At 50.7% G+C, this 20856-nt stretch overlaps 2 protein-coding genes across 3 annotated transcripts in view; both read right to left on the bottom strand.

Annotated features, from left to right (window-relative positions):
• ABTB1 (ankyrin repeat and BTB domain containing 1) overlaps positions 1-2657 on the bottom strand; it is a 29981-nt gene extending 27324 nt beyond the window's left edge. The window contains exons 1-2 of the mRNA XM_069812173.1: positions 2447-2657; positions 483-545 (exon numbers count right to left, since the gene is read on the bottom strand). Coding sequence (XP_069668274.1) covers positions 483-545; positions 2447-2502 — 119 coding nt within the window. The 5' untranslated portion in view covers positions 2503-2657. The remainder of the gene's footprint in view (positions 1-482; positions 546-2446) is intronic.
• A 636-nt stretch (positions 2658-3293) lies between these two features.
• Positions 3294-20856, bottom strand: part of PODXL2 (podocalyxin like 2) — a 33194-nt gene continuing 15631 nt past the window's right edge. For both annotated transcript variants that reach the window (XM_069812172.1, XM_069812171.1), the window contains exons 3-8: positions 15542-16437; positions 14411-14485; positions 11450-11606; positions 9780-9841; positions 7903-8082; positions 3294-7543 (exon numbers count right to left, since the gene is read on the bottom strand). In XM_069812172.1, coding sequence (XP_069668273.1) covers positions 7334-7543; positions 7903-8082; positions 9780-9841; positions 11450-11606; positions 14411-14485; positions 15542-16437 — 1580 coding nt within the window. In that variant the 3' untranslated portion in view covers positions 3294-7333. The remainder of the gene's footprint in view (positions 7544-7902; positions 8083-9779; positions 9842-11449; positions 11607-14410; positions 14486-15541; positions 16438-20856) is intronic.

Raw genomic sequence — 20856 nt, 5'->3', positions numbered from 1 at the left:
ACTTCTTTTCCCAATTTTCTCCCCCATCCCACTGGGTGGGGGGGAGTGAGTGAGTGAGTGGCTGCGTGGTGCTTAGTTGCTGGCTGGGGTTAAGCCACGACAGCCAGACAAGACTATGATCCCACAGTCACTTTGCATTTCACCAAGCCAAGCCTTCACCTGAAAAGACATGCCAGAATGCCATAGACTTTGAGGGGGGAAAAGCCTAATCAGGCCAAGAACAGACTGCTTAATCCAGGTAATTTGGTCACAAAATTAACCAGCATTCTGAGCACTACTACAGCAAGCGTCAAGTCAGATGGGGAGACAAAGATATTTAGCACAGCACCCGCAGAGAAGAGAAGCAGAAATACGTAGCCAAATCTCCCAAAAAGCAGAACCTGAGACATTTTGTAACAGTGCTCCTAGCTTCTGATGCAGAGAGAGCAGAAGAGCTCTGAAAGCCCTCCCACCCAGACAACACTCTAGGCTGCTGGACTCACAGAGGTGTACTGTCCCATTTATCACGGACATTAATTTCCACATCTCGCTGTTCAAGAAGGTATCTGGAAGAAAAAGGAGAGCAAAGTTACAATTTCATGCAGCTACTCACTCAGTCACATTCTCTTCTTTCAAAAGATTTAACTTTGAGTTTATACAGTAACTTCCAAAGGTATGACAGGATTTTGCATTCGACTTGGGGAGCTGACAGCTGTGGCTGAAGGGGCATCAGTCAAATCCTCAACCCAAAGAACAGCATTATGCAGCATGGCTTGGCAGCCCTCTTCAATCTTAAGTGGTGCACGTGGGGAAAGAGGGGAATCAAACCCACTTCCTGCTGACCCCTAACAGGGCAGCAATCACAAAAGAAGCCTGAGCACTTCAGCAGTACCTTTACATTCTCCAACAATGCTCACAGCCTGGATGCTTACAAATAAGAGGGCAAGTTTACAAGGCCAAGGCTGGACTCCCATCCTGCTGGTGGCTTTTCTTGCCACAAGTAACAACATAGGTGTCACTCCAGGCTGCTCTTAATTCCTGCCACTTCCTTGTCCTGCACATTTAGGCTATATCAAATGCTGCCACGCTCCCTCTTTGGCACCTCTAGAAACCAGCCTTTGCCTTGTACCCAAATCTCCTACACAGCTGGGCTTTTATTATAGCCTGTCCCCAACTACTGCAACAACCATCTCTCCAAACCACGTGTAAAAGTTCCTCTCAGCCTGCACAAAGATTCTCAAGGTGGTGTGGTTTTGGTTTTTTTTTTCTCTCATCTGCCACATCAGTTGCCCCTTTCACTCCCTCCATCTTTCATGTCTCAAACTTCAGGTTCCTCTGACCACATTCAAAATCCCAAGCAACTCAGCTCCTTTCTACTCAGCCCCATGTGGTCAGTTTGTCCCCTCTGCTTTGACAGCATTCCCAGACCGATCATTTCTCCACTATCACTTCTATGCTGGTCATCTTAAACCTCTGCAAGGCCACCTGCAGGGCCCCTCCTTCTACAGTAAACCTGCAATTTAGTGCTTGCAGTGAAATAAGCTAACATAAATGCACAACTGATAACAATGTTCCCCAGACCTCACCTATCTGCCTATTTATCCTTCATTAGCGAGCACCTTGAAACAGAGAGGCTCCTTCTGATTATCTGGGAAGATCCACATGTTGGGAGCTGGAAGAATCAAGTAGGATCAGAAGGTGAAGAACGGTCTTAGACTCAAACCACGAGATGCAGCAGAAGAGTCGTCTTGTAAACTTTGGGCCTTTGTGTTACAACATCCCCTCGCCCTGCAGACAAGCAGCCCGTCTGACTCCTGATCTGAGATCACGGCAGCTAAGCCATACTGCTTCACTGTGAGGAAGGAGACTTGACCTGAAATTTAGCAGCTTCGTATTTCTCAGGGATACTACACAGTCTACAGCTCAAGGTGTCTAAATATTTCTGTGATGACTACTTCCCAGAGATCTAGCTTCCTACCGATGCAAATACAGCTTCCAACAGTCGGGAAAGAGCAGCTGAAGAGAAGAGACTTTTGCAAGGACTCCTGCCACAGAGAGCATTCATACCAGCAAAGTACGCCATAAACGTCTGATATTCAGATGCCTCAATTTTAAGAAAACCTCACACAAACCCAAGAGCACTAGCAAAGACTCAGCATACACCGAACTCCTCGGGGCAAAAGCGAGGCGCGTTTATTTGCAAACTCTCCTTTTCACACCCCAGGCACCTCCTGGCACGGCGGCTGCCCCAGGGAGACCCAAGGCTGCGAGAGCCCCGCTGCTCCAGCGGCCGGGGGAAGGCCGGGAACGGCTTCTGGTAAACACGACCCGCGGCGGGTCCCGGCCCCGCTTCCCCCGGGTGGCTAAAGGGGCTAAAGGCAGCGGCTCACGCTGGGGGGGACCGCCGGGAACTGCTCCCCTCCCCGCCCCGGGGTTGGCAGCTCGGCCCCGGCCCGGCCCGGCTCACCGCACGCGGCTCACGTCCCCTTTCTTGCAGCTGGTGAAGAGGTCGCTGGTGTCCATGGCCGGGGCAGGCCGCGGGGCGGCGGCGCCGCATTGACGCGGAGAACGGAGGGCAGCCGCAAGGGACCGGGCCGGGCCGGGCCGAGCCGGGGGAAGGGGCCGGAGGGGCAGCGGCGGCGGCGGGACGGAAGCGGCGGCGGATGTAAACAGGGCGGCGGGCGGGGCGGGGCGGGGCGGGGCGGCGGGAGCGGAGCGGCCCCGCCGTCGACCTGGCGTAGCGACGCGGCGCGCTGCGCCCCTGGCGGGCTGGAGGAGCAACTGCCGCCCGGAGGCCTGCGTGGGAGCGGGGAGGGCGGCTCCGGGGCGCGGGTGGAACGGGGGGGGAGTGTGGGGGGTCGGTTCTGGGACAAGCATGGCGGGGCTGCTCTGGAACACACCCGAGGGGCGGGCTGGCACACATGGCGGGGCTCTGGACCACGCGGAGTTGCGTGGGGTCCAGCTCGGGAGCAGGTGTGGGCTGGCGGAGAGCAGAGCCGGCTGGGGGCACCTGCTCCGGGACACGAGTGGCGTGGGCTCCGCTCTGGAACAGAGGCTTGAGCCAAGCTGCCCTAGCAGGTCCACAGGGCTGGACCCCACAGGGACGGAGGGGGGTGGGGGGGCAGTTTCCCGCAGCCCAGGCACCTGGCACGGCTCAGGGCTTCTGCAGCAACCTGCGATAGGAGAATTAAGGAGAGCTCTGTGGGCTGACCGACCCCCCCAACCCAGCAGAGGGACCCTGACCAACACCACGTTAACAGATGTGGCAGATGCGAATTCAGGCAGATGCAACCAAGCAAAGGACTCCGCTCTGGTCGGTGTTCAGACACCCAGGAGGTGCGTTTTATTGCAAAGAAAACAAAACCACAACCCTGTCGCTTCCAGGGCCAGACACGAGTGTTTCTAAGTGTTCTCCGGCAGCAATCCCGAGCAGTGGCCAGGGCTCGCACACAGTTTAGGTCCAGCAGGAATGAGGGTGTTAAGAACAGCCGGGAGCCTGGCTGTCAGCCAAGATGTGCCCACAAGGCTCTCCTGAGCCAGCACAGACAAAGGTGGTTGTTGTCTGACTGTTCAAGGTGCCCCAAACCCTCTGCGAAGGAGAGGTGCTCCTGCAAGGCTGCGAAGGTGGATGGGAACAGACGAGCTGCTGACGGCAGTGGATGCAGTGGGATCCTGCTGCAATGGTCTAAGGTCACACTACAATGATCCATACGATAATGTACCTTCATTTCACACCGCATCCTTTGCCCAGAGAGATCCTTAAGGTGGTATCTTGAACTGTATTCTCAACCTGCATTACATACTTCACAGCACAGTTACTGGTCAGTTCTCATTGTTTCTCTACACCCTACATGCCGCAAGGTGGTCTGCAGGATGCAAAGTCCTAGCACATGTTGGACTCCACATTACAGATGCTCTTCGAGACATCTGGGCAACATCTGGGAGTAATCTGCAGCTTGGCCATCCCAGAGCACATCTGGCTACCGTGCCACAGAGATGGAGAGCCACTCTGATCTTGGCTGTGCATCCAGCTGATGTCATCACCGGCATGCCCTGGGGCACAGAGCTCCTCACACCAGCACTTGATGCTCTCTCTGAAGAACGACCTCCATTTCAAGCCAGAGCCTCTGCTTTCTGGCTGTGGTCCCCAGGAGGAGAAGGGGCAAGTGGAGGAGAAAGTGGCGAGATGGAGCTGAGACCCTGTATTGCTACCCAGGGCCCCTAGATCGGTGACTCCAAGGAATGTCCCATCTTTGCAGACAGAGCTGTCCTCACACAAACCACCCCTTACGTGCCTGGTGCGAGCCCCTCTGCTCACTGGCAAGGCCATCAGCCCCTCACGAATAAAGCAGGCGACTGTCCTAGGCAAGTCACAGGAAACAAATACTCAGAGCTAAGGGGGGGGGAAGTCCTTTTTTTATTTTTCGTCTCCAACTCCCAGCAGCCACCAGGTGTCAGTGCTATCAAACGTTTGGCAGATGGGACTATAGCGAAGTCCGAGTAGGTGGGAAAACAGTTTTCCAGGAATCACTTTGTCACCTGCATCTGCTCTGTCGCCTGGCACACCGCTCTGAGACGTCCAGCTTTGACAGTTCTTGTTAAAAAGAAGTTTAACTACGTTAAGGTGATAGAAAAGCTTCCTGTTACAAATGCTAAGACAAAGTTTCTCTTCCTCTTTAAACCCTCCCTGTGCAGAGCTGGAAACCCAAGCACTGAACAACAAAGTGGGCTATCAACAGCCTCTCTATAGTGCTCCCCAGCCCGCAGGTCCCCAGAGATGACCCATCTCTGCAAGGCTGGCGGGAGAAGGACAACAGTGCAATCGACTTAACAAGATCAGCCTAGTGCAAAAAAATGATACAGAAAAAAACCAAATGGTAAAGGTATAAAAAGTATCACCAGACTAAAGTGAAACGCTATTAACCAGTAGATTTCTGGAGCTAAACTGAGATCATACAGCCAGGTGCACTCTGTCAGAGACAGCAGAAAACTGTTCTCAGCCTCCTGACAGCCACCCTTAGACACTCTCAAAATCGCCTGAATGCTCCAGATGCAGAAGAGAGCTCTACAGTCTCTGGAAAACCTTCAGGCCATAAGAAGCCAGAAGAGCAAATCAGGAGAACTTGCCAGCTTATTAATAAGCCTGCACAGCCCCCTTGGTTTCTTTAAAGTTTGAAGACTTTACATCAGATCATGAGGTGCTGAGCCCAGCCAGAAGCATTGCTTTATCAGCACCTTGTTGTTTCTCTGAATTAGTAAAGTGGAGAGAAAACAGGGCAGCAAAGAAGCTCCTAGCGATCATGTGCACCAAGGAAGTGTTTTGTGGGTGAATTGATTCACACCTGATTGGTGGCACTACCTTTTTAATAGCCACTGGGCATTAAAAACATATTTAGTGAGGATTATTGGACTTAGAAACATTTATACGGTGAGATTGCCTAAAGGCCACAGCCATGCCAGGCCCTGTTATGCTAAGTGCTATACAAACTCAAATTTTAACCCCATGCTTTAATTTACTCACCATATCATAACAACAACTTGCATTTAATCCTGTGAGCCCCAAAGTGCCATCAACACAGCCACTGAACTTGTGCAGTTTCACTGCACAGACCCATCAAACTCAGTAGGAGCCATCAGCCAGGGGTGGTCAGAGAAAGGCCACATGTGGCTGTCCATGTACAGGGACTGTCCCCCATTATCAACTGCTGGGGCAGGAGAGGGAACTCCTCTGAGCATCTCTGCAACCCTACGAACAAGATACAAAAGGAACTGATGATCACCATCTCCTACATAACACAGAGAAAGGTATGGAGGCAGGGTAAAAACACTGAAAACTGGAATCTGGATAGGAAACCAAAGGCAGTCACCTTTCTTGAATCCCTAATAGACTGATATCAATGTGGTCCTACATTGAGGCGATCTGTGATTCAGTTTGTATGCAAAGCGCTATGCAAAATGAAACAACAGACTCTTGTACCTTGACTTTAGGCATTCACATCAGGGATGAACATGCTAAAAATATCTATACATACGGGGATAGATTTACAGGCTCGGCATCAGGCTGCATATCTGTGGTCTTTCTGTACAAAGGTTCCCTTAAAGACCAAATGCAAAGCTGCATCTTGCAGTAAGCAAGCATGCAGATCACCTTATCAGAGAGCAATACTGTTGCCTCTGACTGAAGCAAGTCCCTCAATCCCTCGATGACAGAAGAAACAAATGTTCTGGGATTTCAGGCTTGACAGTAGTTCTGAGTCTCAGTTTAGGCAGGGCTCAGAGAACAATTATGCATATTCACGTGCCTTTTATCACACATCTTCGGGGAGCTGGAGCCTCAAAGTTGCCTGAGGCATGCCTGAGAAACGTTCATTGGGGAGCTCTTAGATCTGATTCTCATCTCATCTGAACTGGCTTTTACACTTGCTTAAATGCAGTGATTTTAAATATGTTACCCCGATTTACACCTGTGGGATATTAAACACTTCCCCCTCCCCAGGGCAGCCTGCCAGTCTAAAACTGAGACTTAGACAAGGGATACTTTGCTGCTGATTTCACAGGCTGTTGCATGAAAGAGGCATGTAATTTTCCTTTTTGAGCAACTCTCCAACCTAAAGCAAATTTCCAGCTAAGATGCTGCACCATGGCACTGACTTCTCTGCAATCAATCAATCAAGGGTAAAGTGCTCAAACTTTGCAAACTCAGCTTGGAGCTGTGGAGCTGAAAAAGGGAGTGGGGCTGTTTGTGGTGATGATAGTGGGATGTTTTCCCCAGATGTAAACATCAGCTCATCTAATTAGCAGCTGAATGCTAGAGCACTAGAAAACCTATTTTCACATGTGGAATGCAGACTGTGCCCAGGACTGAGTCTTGACTCCCCTCTGTCCAGAATGCACAGGTTTTACTGCACCTGCAGGGACTGAACATGATCTCGAGGTCAGGATCTGGCTGCTGTAACTCCAGCTGGACTCCCAAAGCGAATTTACTCCCCAAAGCTGGACTCTTGGTTGCAGACTTAGCCTCACCGCCTTGCTCCTCAAGCCTAGCCAAGCTCAGCCACTACCAGAGAGCTACAGTAAGTGCATTTAAAGGTGATGAAAGCATTGGTGTTACTGACAGGAACACACACACAGAGACCTACAAACCCCACCCCTCCCGCTTCCCTCTGTTCAGTGATCCTCCTGGCTCCAAGCCTCAGATGTGGGCTCAGGACTTCTATTGGGAAAACTTGCCCAAAGACTTGACCTGTTCCAAGCCTTTAAGAAGTTCCTGAGAAGCCACCCGATCCCATGGTCCATCAGTCAAGATAGGAGAGACACAAGTGTATTCAAGGGGGTGGTTCCCTCCCTTCTTTTTCTAAAGATGCGTGTCTTCCTCAAACACATCCACATCCTCGCTCGCCTGCTTATTGATCAGGACATCCCAGCTGTCGGGGCCATTGATGGTGTTTCCACCATTCACGCTTGGCTTCTTCTCCTGCATTTCCGACTGGCTGTCACTGGCCACATCCAAGGTGGGGTTGTCATGGCAGCCATTCTCAACAAAGCGCAGCTCCTCACCATGCGACTGCAAAGAACAAGAGGAACACAAATGGAAACAAAGGAGGATAGGCCTTAATGCTGCTGAGAAGCACAATCAGACCAGGCTATGATGGTCACCGAGGACTTTGCAGGGTCAGAGGAAAAGGTAAATTTACTCCTAGCCCAGCCCTTACAGTGGAAACGACCTGTCTTGAGCACAGCAAGAGACAGGTTTGCATCTCTTTTACACCTGAATGGGTTCCCTTGCTGCTCCAGCAGTGTATCCAGCTATGTCCAGTAAGTGGACAGGGGAAAACAATCTCCCTCTTAACTTTCCAGTCCCCTCCTTCCCAAGAGGTAAGAGTCCAGCCACCTTCCCCCAGCACCTGCCCAGTGCTCACTCACCATGTTCTTCATCTTGGGCAGGCGTCTCTGCCAGCAGTTGTATATGAGCCCCAATACAATGATGATGGCACAGATGGAGCCGATGATCACCAGTACCACAAAGAGTTTCCCATAATCGCTGCGTGTCTGGTTGGGGTGCGACTGGCAGCTTGTCGTGGTTGAATAATTCTGGATGCCAATCTGGAAGGAAGAAAGGGGTACACTAAATCCCCTGGCCTGCAGTCAGGTGGGATCCTGTTCAGACTTTCCAGGGTTCAAATACAGGACTATCACTGTAGGCAAAGAAACTAAAAGCCAGGGTTGGGGAGTCAGGATGTACACTGTCTTCCATGAATAGAAGGTACATGACTAAGTTTAACGCCATCTTCCATCAAAGCTGACATGTCAGCAAATGCAAGTAGGCACAATCTTACTTTGATCATCTGCACAAGGATCACACCTATGTGCAAGACAAAGAGGCTTTCATGGGAGAAACTGCCCAGCATTATGAGTACCCAAAACAAACTACGAACCATTGATGGGTGCTGAGGCTTTGGTGACTGTGTGACAGAGAATGAAACCATAATAAATAGGTTTCCATTAAAGCTCTGGTCCTAAGAGGGTATAGTGGTCTTTCCAAGGTCTTGAAAGTGGACAGCTGCCTACTGATCCAAAAAGCTGCCCTAGAAATGGGCCGCCTGTGGTTGTCAGCAAAGAAAGGCCAATGTCAGTCCTAGTGACTTGGCAGATTTCAAGCAGGTTATGTATCAATTCCATAGTAAGTATGACGTGTGTAAGAGAATATCCTCCCTCCTCCTTCCAAGCTCGTGCTAGCGCAAGGTCAATGCAATGAGCAGTGTTTCATTATTGATAGAGCTGGAGGCAGGTGGTGAGGCACTGCTCTGGTAGGATGCACGTTAACGTAGGGTCACAGTTGCACAGAGAAGTGAAACCTTGCACCGACATGAATCCTTTCTGGACAGTTCTAGCTGCTGATACTTCAGTCACACAATTTCTAGAGGGTTGGCTTTTCGCACTTTCTCTGGTGTAAGCCAATCAATACAGCACTGAGCACTTAATTTGCTTTGTCTAACTGCACCAGTTTGTTAGGTCAGGGAAAAACCTGAGAGCAGACAGCCAGCAAGGCAGTGGCCCAACTGTGCTGCTAAAGTCAGCAGAATTACTCCAGTAGTGTAAAAAACCCAAGCAGAATCAGGCCCTCAGTGCCTACATATCCCATAGGCCTAAGGAGCAAAGTCAGAGATCATGGGACTCATTTGTCCTCATCTCTACCCTCTTCCAAGCTGCCTGTTAGAGGGCAATACGTGAGGGCTAGAGGCAGCTGCAGTAGAGTCTGGCATCCATCCCCTCTGGTCCTCTGCTTGCCCTTGTGTAGGCAGCTGTCTAAAGGAATGAAATGCAGACCCTGGGATTGCAGAAATAAGGTGTGTGAACGTGTCCCATCTAGTACAGGCACCTCTCCCACCTCCTTCAGCAAAGCTTGAGCTACCGAGAGCAGCCAATGTATGTGAATCAGCTGTAAGGTGAGCAGGGCCAAATCTGGGGCTCAGTGGCACCCACAACCACCACAGGCAATAGTGTAGAAGGGATGAGGCCAAGTATCCCAGCAAAATGAATGTGCAAAAAGCAGCTTCACAACCAAGCCAGAAAAGCAGGGAGGGAATATCTCACACTTACTCTCTTAATGGGAGCAGATATTTGATGGCCTGGCAAGTACCAGAGAGGAGAGAAGGGAGTTTGCCAAGTGTATGACTCATCTGTTTGCCTGCTGTGGGTTCAGCATTCGGTTAGCCTGAGATATGCACCCAGTTTTCAAGGTGCTTATTTTAATTGTCTAGCTAGTCTTAACAAATGGGTGCAGGCAGACAGGCTTTTACCTCGGCTAAGCTCCTCTTAACATCCCCCAGTGCCATGAGAACATCTTTTGTAGGGATGACACCTGTAAAGAAGGAGACAGAGAGATCAGTGCTGCTTTCAGCTCAGTTAGCTCAGATATATGTACTCATCACTGTGAAATCCCCAACAGAATAGAGGCATGGGAATGCACATTTTTGTTCATTGGTACTTTATGTTAGGAGGCTGAAAGAATGCAAGGACCACAACCAAGGATACCTCCACATGTTCTTTAAAGAGCAGAAAAAATCCAGGCATGAACTGATACCAGAGGCACCTAGGTGCGCCCTCCCCACAGCCACAGCTCTCAGGATCTGTCTGCTCTGGGAGCGAGCAGCAGTGTCCAAAAAGTCATGGAGGCAGTTGCCTATGCTGCCCGATCCAGCCTCCCCATCCAGCACAACCTGATCCTGAGCTGCAGTGCTCAAGATGTCTCCACAGAGCTCCATGCTCACCAATCACAACCTTTAGCAGGTGTGTTTTGCTCTGCAGAGCACCCTGGCAAGGTGGTGTGCCTGGCACAATAGCAGAGTCTGCAGGAGGTGTGCTCTAACAGCTCCACTCCCAGCAGCAGACAGCTTCAACTAGGGAGCCACCAGCCCATACTGAGCCACCCCTTCCTGGGACCCTCCTTCCCTAACAGCTCCCAGGATGCTCTCCAAGCCAGGAGAGCAGGAGCAGTCAGGGAGGATTTAGAGGCTGAGGCCCATTTCTCCCTTTGCTTGCACAGCAGTAAAAAGAGGAACTGAAAAAAAGCACGATTCTTCAGAGCAGAAAATACTTTGGTTCCTGAGGCTTCTAAACTCAGGGATATCTCCCAGCCTGGCTGTCCTGCTGGAGTTCAGAACTGTTTTCTTCTCCAGGATGTCCCCTCTCATGATGGCATGAAGGTTTCTGTTTAGAAGGCCAAATGGTTACCAAAGCCTTTTCATTGGCACATGGTCCAGCCCAAGGGCTTGGGAGAGATGCAATGATTTAAGGCATCGATACAGAAAATACCACTTAAATATTAGCTCTATTTTCCTATCACTGGGGGGCATTTTAGAATATTGTTGGGGTTTTTTTTCATATAGGCCATAATGTCAACATTAGAGGCCTCTGTCACTAAAGCAGGCAGCAGAAGCAGTACAGGAAAAGCACTCCCCTACCACAAGGGGATTAAAGAGATGCTAAAATGCTCCAGCCCAGCCCACCTTTCACTGTGAGCTTTTGTTTCTTGGGGGATGCAGGGGGGGCACCATCAGGACTGGCCCAGTTCAGATAAGACTTACAAATTTTTAAGTGAACTAAGAGCAGGCTGTCATGTCCTGCCATTGCAGTGGCGTGCCCATGGAGGAGAGTATATAAGCATCAGGAGAAAGCTGATGGATGCTCTAGTGAAGGCGATCCAGGGAGGGAGCAAAGCAGGAGGCAAAGCACAGAAGATGGAGCTGCATGCAAGTGGTGAGGGACAAGCCAGAAGCCAGATATGAAGAAAAAGAGTCTTATGTCCTCAGTCCCCCTCCATCCCTCGAGTCCAGTAAACACTGGGAACTGGTGGTATTGAAATGGACTGGAGAGCAAAAGCTCCTTCCAACATAGCTGAGCACCGCCATTTGAGAGCCCCTTAAATACACACCCCCATCACAGGAAGGCTCCTTCTCCCAGCACTTACCCTGTTCCCCTGCCAGTGTCATTAGCAAGTGCTTGTCGTTCTCATTGGGTTTGCTCAGAGATATCAGCCAGCGGTCCTGCAGCCCATCCGCCTGTCTGGAGAAGGCATCCTCTACCAGTGCCAACAGCTGAGGACCCCGCTCCAGCCGAAACTCCTCCTGCCACAGGAAAGGGACATTGGTGAGCATACGGTGGGAACAGGGAAGATGTAGCACTGCAGGGCTGGCACGGCTGCATGGCCGAGACCCCTGAACCAGATGTGCCCAAAAGCCAGCAATGCTAAACCTGGTGCAATGCTCCCCTGCACATCCCCAGTGCCCCAGGCTGGACCCACACACATCTCCTGACACAGCAACCCTCCTCGGCTCCTGGGGCTGCCATACACCCCACACCATGCCAAGCCCATCTCCCCTGGCACACAGGGATCCTGAAGCAACATTATCGTGTAAGGCAAGAAGGAAGCAGCCAGGGTCTTCCCCGCAGCCAGCACTGGGTCAGCGGGTGCCGCTCAGCCTGACATGCTCCAGCCATCCCTCGGCAGGCTCCTCTCCTGCTTTCTCACTCCTGTGTTTCTATTCTTATCTCCGGTTGCCATGCCAACCTGAAGGCCACACAGATGATTAATAAAATGGAGAGCTCTTGTTGCCATGGCAGTTTGAAGCGCTCAGGGCAGGCACAGGCCTGTGCCGAAAACGGCCTAATTGGAAAAGACACCGATGACTGGGGCCTGAATCACAAGGGCCTGCCAGTGCCTCCTCTCATCAGGTTATGGGTTTCAGCAAGGGGAGGCAGGAGGAGCAGCATGAGGATGCAGCGCCACGCTGTTCTGTTGCGGCTCCAGTTCACAGCCCCACTGCCAGCCTGCAGCTCTGTTTTGGGGGATGGGGAAGAAGGGGGAGCATCTAAGCCCAAGAGCAGGAGGAAGACAGAGGTGAGATGTTTCTAATGATGCGGAAAGCAGAGGTTGCAGAGCACTGATAAATTCTCCGCAGTGGAGAAAAGGGAGCTGTGAAGGAGCTTGAACGCACATGCACCGAGGTAGAGGTCACCTCCTGATGTATAGCCAGGTACCACTGTTGGGTCAGATCCTGCAGGCCTCGCTCAGGCAAAATTGCCAGGTATATTGAGTGGGAGATGTGCCCAGAGAGAGACTGAGGTGACTCCCTTGCCCAGAGCCCATTAGGAAGATAAACGGGCTGCCAGCTTAACCCAGCAATACAGACATCATCCCTGCAGCAGGTAAAAGCCTGGTGCTGTGAAGAATATTAAAGCTCAAGGTGCAACCCTCTGGAAGGGCCTAAGCATCCTCCTTGTCACTCAGCTTTTCAGTGGGACTCAGCACCACACCAGATCAGGGCATCAAAACACAGGAAATATGTGAGGAATCCCCATTGACATTAAATTAAACTACAGCACTTGCAGTGCAGGTTCTCCCTCACAACCCTGGAAATCCAAACACCACAGGGCTCAGATACAGAAACTAGAAAACAAAAGGGACAGGTAGAGGGTAGGCGAGTTGCCCAAACTAAGCCGATTACCGTGGGTAGGAAACAAACCGCATCAATATCAGTGGAAAGGAGAAGAGCTTGATTCCAGCTTCAGCCATGCAAAGCGGTAATGGGAGGCAGGGAACGAAGCAATGTTCATGTTAAATATGTATGTTGACAAGTGTCCCTTTGAATAAGGGAGAGGACAGCACAAATCATTCGCTGGGAAATATGTTTTGAAACATGAAATCAAGTAGAAAAACAGTTCAGCCCTGCCTATCCCAGGGCACTGTCACCCTTCAGCAAGGTAGAACTGAGGATTCAACAGTAAAGACACAATTTGGTCAAGAGACATCTGCACATCTGCTTTTCAGTTCTCACCCTTACAGTGGTTTAAACAACACATGTGCAAGTGACCACAGGAAGGAAGCTACTATGTATTACAAAATTAACCAGCATTTAAACTCCACACAGATGGGATAAAGAGCAATGGGGACTAAGACACAGAGGAAACAGGGCATCAGGACTCTGGTTTTCAAGGACTGATTTCCTGAGTTGCACTTGTGAACTGTAGCGGAGATACTTCAAACCTTCCAAAGAGCAAACCGGTTTGCCTAAATCAGGAGGAAAGAGACTGACTTTTCATCTACCCTTAAAGCAGTCAGCATGCTTTATTGTGTATAGGAATTCCCGTTTTCCCTGTCCCCAAAAAGTTCACCTCAAAAAAACCAAAACACACACACATAAAAAAAACCCCAACAACTCACAAGTAGTGGAAATAGGTCAGTGCCACACAGTCACCCTGCAGTAACAAAGCCAGCCAGCTCTGCCCAGAGCAGGAGCTGCAGAAAGCAAGAGTGCAGACACGCGAGGCCAGAACACAGTTCCCCGATGAAACATTTCGGTCTCGGGCTGTCAGGCTTGTAATCATTTCTTAGAATTATGAAAGGCACCTTGACCCCAGGCCTTTCACAACTGGTTTTAAAGTGCCTGATAAAAGGCCCAGCAGAGGCGAACGAGCCCTTTTACCAGAGATCCACAAGGGGCTGTGGGCTCATGAATTAACTGCAGCTTTATGGGGATGGATGGACAGGCATTGGATTTGAAGAGCGTGGCTCGTTAACAGACCCAGATAACACACAAGGTAACAGGGTGGGGAGAAATGGCACTTAAGGAAGATTTAGTGACAGTTGTTTGACACTGAACCGTTCATGCTGCAAATGGGGAGTCTCTATTCCTCTGAGCCATCAGAGGAATGTTACTATATCCTGGAAGGAGGGGAAGGTAAAGGAAGAGAGGGAAGGAGAATTGCACTTCAATCCTGCCATGTTTCCTACCAGTAAGAGGTGCAATGTATTGAGATTTAGGGCTTTTAAAATGTTTTGTAGTGAATGCAGACAGGAAGAACTCTGCCTGCCTCCACTTCTTTAAGCATTATTCCCCCCATGCCATCAAATCTCCTTAGACTGACTTACACAGTCAATGTTATCCGACATATTCAGGATGATGTAGTTTTTCCCCGCAAGGTTGCTCCAGTCTTTGCAGATCACCTGTAGAGACAAGATAAAGACAGCTAGGTTCGAGTAGTGAACACAGCTCTCCTGCTGCAAGCACAGGTACACAAGGGACAGGAGCAAGGGGCTGTGCCATACCCCCAGGAAGCGCTTCTCAAAGGCTAAAGCTGTCCTCTAACTCTCTGTACTAAGGAGGAATCACTATTTCAGTGCTAGCACGTGAGGCAGGGACAAGGTTACTGTGCCACCTTGCCACAGCCCAGCCTACCTTCCACCTCTACCTAGACCCCAGGAGGACTCTCAGGTACTCAGTGGAAAGCTCTCTAGCCTGCAGCCTTGTTCACTCTGTGATCAGCACTCAACACAGAACCCAACCAGGAGCCTCTGTCATCCTTAAACAAACTGGTGACAGGGCAGCACATCACAGGCTGGATCAGACACACAGAGGGACTAAGTCACTTGCTCAGGCTCCTGAGTACCATGGGGTAGAAAGCAAAATTAAAAGCTTTCCTTGGTACTTTCTCACCAGTCAGCTCCTGCTACCTATTTTCCCTTAACCAGCTGCCAGTTTGCTGGATTCAGGAACTGCAGTTCACCTCACACCTCCTCTCCCACAGGCTCTCCTAGATCAACATCCTCACAGATCACTCTACCCTGCTCCACCTGCTCTGCATCTGGTCCCTGCAGGCAGCAGCAGCAGCAAAAATAGCACTTCCCTCTCACTCCCTTTCCAGAAATCCTTAGGGCCATTTTTGTCCTGACACTTCCAATAATGCAGGCTGAGGAAACAAGGAGCTTTTGCTGCTGTGCATGCCCCAGAGGGCAGGTGTTTATTAGAAGCAGGATTTTGTGCAGCAGTTTGCTGGGGAAGATGTGAGGGGGCAGGGCTTTCACCAAGGATGATGGATACCCTTAAGAAGTGCTACGAAAAAACTCTCCCCAAAATTCAGTTTTGGCTGGCTGAACAGAAAAAAGCTACTTCCACCAGACTTAGGGACGTGGGTAAGGTTAAGGGGTTAAACACCCCCCAAAAAAGAAGTACCCAAATTTGTCCACTGCAACCTCCCACCCACTCCCTGCTCCCAGCGCTACCTGTGCTGAGTCCCAGGGCAGCTCTGTTGGCAGCATGGCCATGTGGGCATCCCCAGCCTGTGGTGACAAGCTCCTCTCTGCTGCCACAGTCTCAGTGGCTGACTTGGTGTCATTCCAAATGGGATCCAGCGCAGGCTCATCAGCCCTGTCCCACGGAGATGCAGAAGAAGTGGAGTGCTGCTCGCTCCCAGCAAGAGTCTGGGTGCCTGGGGAGCTGCCTCCAGGAGAGGGTGTTCCCACAGGCGTTTCCACTGTCTGCTCCATTTCAGTTAGCACCGTGGGCTCCAGCATCTCCCAACCCACCGTGGTCTCTGAGACCTCCTCTCTGGATGAATGTTCTTCCCCACCAGCCTCCACTGTGGTCTCTGCAAGTTCTGCTCTTGTGGTAGTCACAGTCAGCTCTGAATCTGCTCCCCCAACAGCCCATGTGTCCCCAGCTGTCACCTCAAAGGGCTCTTCTGAAACACTGGGAGACCTTGCAGCAACAGTAGTAGAAAAAATAGAGGACACAGGCAGAAGACCTGGTCCCATGCTGCTCCCAAGGTCTAAGCCTGGAGGAACAGAATCCTCTTCTTGCCCTCCTATGGCTGCCTTGGTCACGATACCAGGCCTGGCAGAGACTGTGGAAAACAGAAGGGTGAAGGAGTCCTCTTGGCCCACTGGTTCAGAAGATGTAACCTCTGGCCTGGAGGTCTGGAGGCTCTCCACTCCTCCTCTTGAGTGATCTATAGGGAGCAGCCCCTCCTCTTCCTCCAGCGTGCTGGAGAAAGGCGTGTGCAAGTCAGGCTCAACAAATTCTGCCGGCGGCTGGACAGTAGCTGTTTCCCAGTTGTCTTTCACCTGTGTCCCATTCCCTTTCAGCAGAGCCTTCTGAGATGCAGCAGGAAAGCTGTAATCTAAAAAGAAATCCAAAAGACTTCATGTCACATCCCAAGTAACCGTGAACTCTGAAAGGCAGAGAGCTGGCCCCATTATATGTGTCTAGCCACATATGGGGTCAAATGGCAGAGACCCTCTAACAGCAGGTAGTTTGCCACTGAAAAGAACAATCCCATCTGACAAGTGCAGTGCAACCTCCCGCCCTTGCCCAGCTCCCTGTCCCATCCCAGCAAACCCACTTTCCCTAAGGAATAATTCACATGTTCATTCTCTCCGCTCCCTTCTGTCCTGAGGCATTTTCTCAGACAATAATAAATAACAGTTTTGACACCTGGCATCTTTAAGGCGAGATTATGAGCGTTAGAAATCAGGTTGAGACCCAGAGATTTGTTTCCGATGGGATTCAGAAAGATATGGGACAGTAGCAGCAGTCAGACACAAGCTAAATGGAAAATACTAGGGAAGACAAACAAAAGCACAGCAAACCAAATCCTACTCCCTGGTACGCCCAAGTAATACCACCAAAACCTGAATCAACCTGGGCATCTTTGAAATGCAGAACTTCAGTTTGTACAGCACTTCACAGCAAAGTCATCCCACAAACATCTGTATTATAAGACTCCCATGTCATTAAGGAACGGATTTGCTGCAGGGAAACAGAAGCCAGAAACAGGAGCTGAATCTAACTCCCCTCCTTCCAACTTCAGCCCCTGGTTTTTCTGTGGCTCTGACCATGAATGCGTCTGATGTTGCTAGACAAATATAGATGCTGAAGAATTTGTATCTCACAAACGTAAGGTCAGAGCAGGCAGTGGTTTCTTCTGGAAGCCCAGAAAGGAGCTGGGATCCCAGGATAAGGAGAACATCTGTAAGATCAGACACATTAAGCTCAGAGCGGCAGGCATAAATCCAGCAGGCATAAATCAACCTTCACCTTTCTTGAGAAATTGCCTGTACCTGAGGAGGTCCGTTTCAGGAGTTTGCATCCCAATTAACTCCTTTTCTCCCCAGGATGAGCACAGCACATATTCTGACTGAGAAAGGGAAGGAAGACGATCCCTCCACAGCCAGAAACAAGCACCCTGCCTTGTCTATGGTTATTAAGTAAGTGACTGTCTGAAATCCCCAAGGCCCCCATCTCCTCTCCTGCCTGCCAAAGCAGATGCTCCATGGAGCACAGTGCACAGCAGCTGTCTGGATGCCTTACAGAGGAGATCTGCACAAGGAATCTCCATGCATCCCTGACTCCAATCCATCGCTTGCTGTTGCCAGAGCGGATGCAAGCTCCCAGGCAGGGAGGGCCATGTCAGCAAACACATCCATTGCCTTGGATATTCCCTGGCAACCAGGACTGCCCATGCTGCTCCTGCACACTCCTCCCCATCACTCCTGAGTGGAAAACCACGCTGCTCCCTCCACCCCAAGCAGAAGGTACAAAGATGCTCCCGTTCAACTGGCAAGTGGCTTCCCTAACCCACATCTTATTCCCTTCATGCTGTCAGCAGCTCCCTTCAGATGCTCCCCAAAGATGAGCGTGATCCAGCTGCTGACCTTCAGGGTCGTGACATGGTGACCATCTCCCAGTTCTGACTGCAAACAGGCCACTGAGATCTACTGACGACTGCAGGCAGAAGCAATGTCTGCTTTGCTGCTGTGTTTCAATAGAGAGCACCCATCCTGACTGAGACTCTACCCAAGGACCCTGAGGATTAAAAGATTTTTGCTACCCCAACAGCCTACCTAGTGATACTCCCTCAGAGGCCAAGGAGACTGGTAAGAGGAATCAGCAGCAGCACGGACAAAAAAAACCAAAAACATCTCCCCTCCACTGCCTGGCACTTGGTCTTCCCAAAGGCCCTTACCAACAGCTACATATCCCAGTGTCTGCAGACACAGTCACTGCCTTGCTAGATGGATGGTGGGTAATGGCAAGAACAGCCACAGACCGTGGGATTGAGGACATTAGGTCAGGACCCTCTTCAGACAGATGGTGAAGGTTTAGTGCATCTCTCAGGGCTCTGCTGCTCCTCCTGCTGCAGGGATACTCAGGGTTTGCACCAAAACCACTAACCTCAGTGAGAACCCTGCCTGCCCTGATGTGCTGTGGATGAAAAATGAGGGTTTCACCCCTTTAAACAAGACCCTGTCAGATGAGATGTTATTTTCAAGGATCAATGATCCAATCTTCCATCTCCTTTGCCTAAAGACACTGTCAGTTATTCTTGATTCCTCTGCAACTCCTCTCTTCCCTGCCGCTCTTCCCACCTGGAGGAGAGCAAGAACTGGCAGATGGGCACAGCAGAAAAACAAACTGAGAAAAAGCAGCATGAGGTTTGCCCCATGGGAGCTAGAAATGCTCCTGGCCTGTCAGCTCTCCTTTGAAGTGACACATTCGACCTTTCCTTAAGGTGCTGTCATAGATTAGCTAGCTCCTGTGGGGGAAAGCCCTGCATGGGACAGCCATGCCGCCTTTCCACCAACAAGATCTAAACATACTGGAGGGACTGCCACCTCTGCCATCTTTCCCCGGCAATGGAAGTTCAGGGAGAACCCATCCCACTCTCTCCCAGCAGCTTTCTGTCTTACAAGACAGCCAAAGACTGAAACCTGAGCTGTTTCTCTGGGCCAACAAATCAACAGCGTAGAAGCAGACACAGGAATCCTCACAGTCACTACTAATTGAGTTAACATCCTCACTTGCCACCAGTCTCTCCACTATCCTGCAGGCTAAGCTGGGAGCATCCTTCTCCCCTCTGGTTCATAAGACCCCACTGATTATAACTTCAACTCTCCTCAAATCTTGCAAGGGCTGTTATTCAGATACGCATGGAGAACAGTTAAACTTGAGGCATTTTGGTCAGAGTTGTGCTGGTTTGTGCTCCTTAAAACAGGGAGCTCTCCATACAACCCAGTTCCCAAAGGAGTTCAATCACTTTCCAGGTTCAGAGGTTCAGGGCTGGTGAGTCAATCCTTCCTTCCAGACTTTCCAGCTAGACACTTAGTTCCTGTCTGGAATCACCTTTTACTGTCTCACTACCACGGGCATCTGTCCACTTCTCAAGATCAGGTCTCTAAGGCACTCGTATGTTCTTTTAGTTTACATACCTCTTCTATGAGTTGAAGGAATTTTTGCACCCTGTCCAGCTCCTTGGTATGATCCCAGCCACTAAGCTGGTCCCAGCATCTTCTTCCCAAGGCTCCTTCCAGACAAGCTGGTTTCTGTCATTCATCTGTGCAATGCAAAGCTAAGAGCCTCCCCATTGGAAGAGTCTTCTCAGCATTTCCCTTGATTCCCCTTCCCCCCAGCCCCAAGGAAACTCAAAGGGCATCTCCCATTTTTAATAGCTCCTTCCGACATCCAGCTAGCAGCTCCCCTTCAGCAAGTGGTCTTCTAGACCCTACAACCCACTGGTCTACCTGGTTGTCCTCTACCTTCAGCAGATCTACAGGTTCCCATGCCCTGGGCACATGGAATTGCACCCACAGATCTTCCCACCTACCTATGCCAGTGCTATCCACTCTCATCTCCACCAGCTTTTGTGGAGAGAAACAGCAACCATGGAACAGAGAGGCCAGACAGACTCAGGTGACCAGTGCTCCTGCTGAAGTGGGGCAGGGTCTTCTGTTAAAGGAGACAGGTATTATGGAGGTGGCTCCAATACCAGATTTGTCAGGCTCATCTAATTTCAGTGAGGAAGCAGAGCACTTCCAAAGAGAAGGGTGCCTGAGAAGGGAAGAGGCAGTAACTGCAAACACCATCAGCTCCCTCCCTGCCAGGATCTGCTCTGTAAGTCTCCCACCAAAACCAGCAGTAGGTTGGAGCACAGGAGAAACTTGTGGCCACACACAGAGGTGGCAAGTGCCACATACCCCTTCCAGCCACAAACAAGAGCAGCCAAGCTACGATGGAGCCAGCCTGATCACAGAGGGACAGCTCAGGAGAACTGCCTGCTGGAGCCACAAAACTGTCCCAGCCCAGCATCTCTGGCCAAACAGCCTATCAGGGATGGACCAGTTGAGCGTAGCAAGCAGCCACAGCTCCACGTCACATACTCTGCCAAATCTTCTCAGTCACACCATCCCCTTGGGAGTCTGGTTCACCGATATGAAATTCCACACCTCACCTCACCTCTTTGCCGCCACATCCTTAGCTACACCCCTTAATGCTTTCCATCAGTAGCAATATTACTCACATTGCAGCATCTAGCTATCTTTGCCCTCCCCCCTGCAGCTTTTCCCTTCCAACCTCTCTTGCAAAAACCCTCAGGCACTATTTTCTAAAGAAACCATCTTGCACAGCCCTCCTGCCACTCCAAGTCCTGCCCTTTGCAACTCCCAGCAGACTCAGGTCTGGGTCACACAGATTCATTTCCTTTGCCTGGGGAGACGACTTGCCCTGGGAGAGGTGAACATGAGCTCCACACCTCTGCAAGAGC

The sequence above is a fragment of the Haliaeetus albicilla genome, chromosome 24 (assembly GCF_947461875.1).
Source record: "Haliaeetus albicilla chromosome 24, bHalAlb1.1, whole genome shotgun sequence".
Classification (NCBI taxonomy): domain Eukaryota; kingdom Metazoa; phylum Chordata; class Aves; order Accipitriformes; family Accipitridae; genus Haliaeetus; species Haliaeetus albicilla.
The sequence above is the reverse complement of the archived record's forward strand: the minus strand, read 5'-3'. Positions and strand labels throughout refer to the sequence as shown.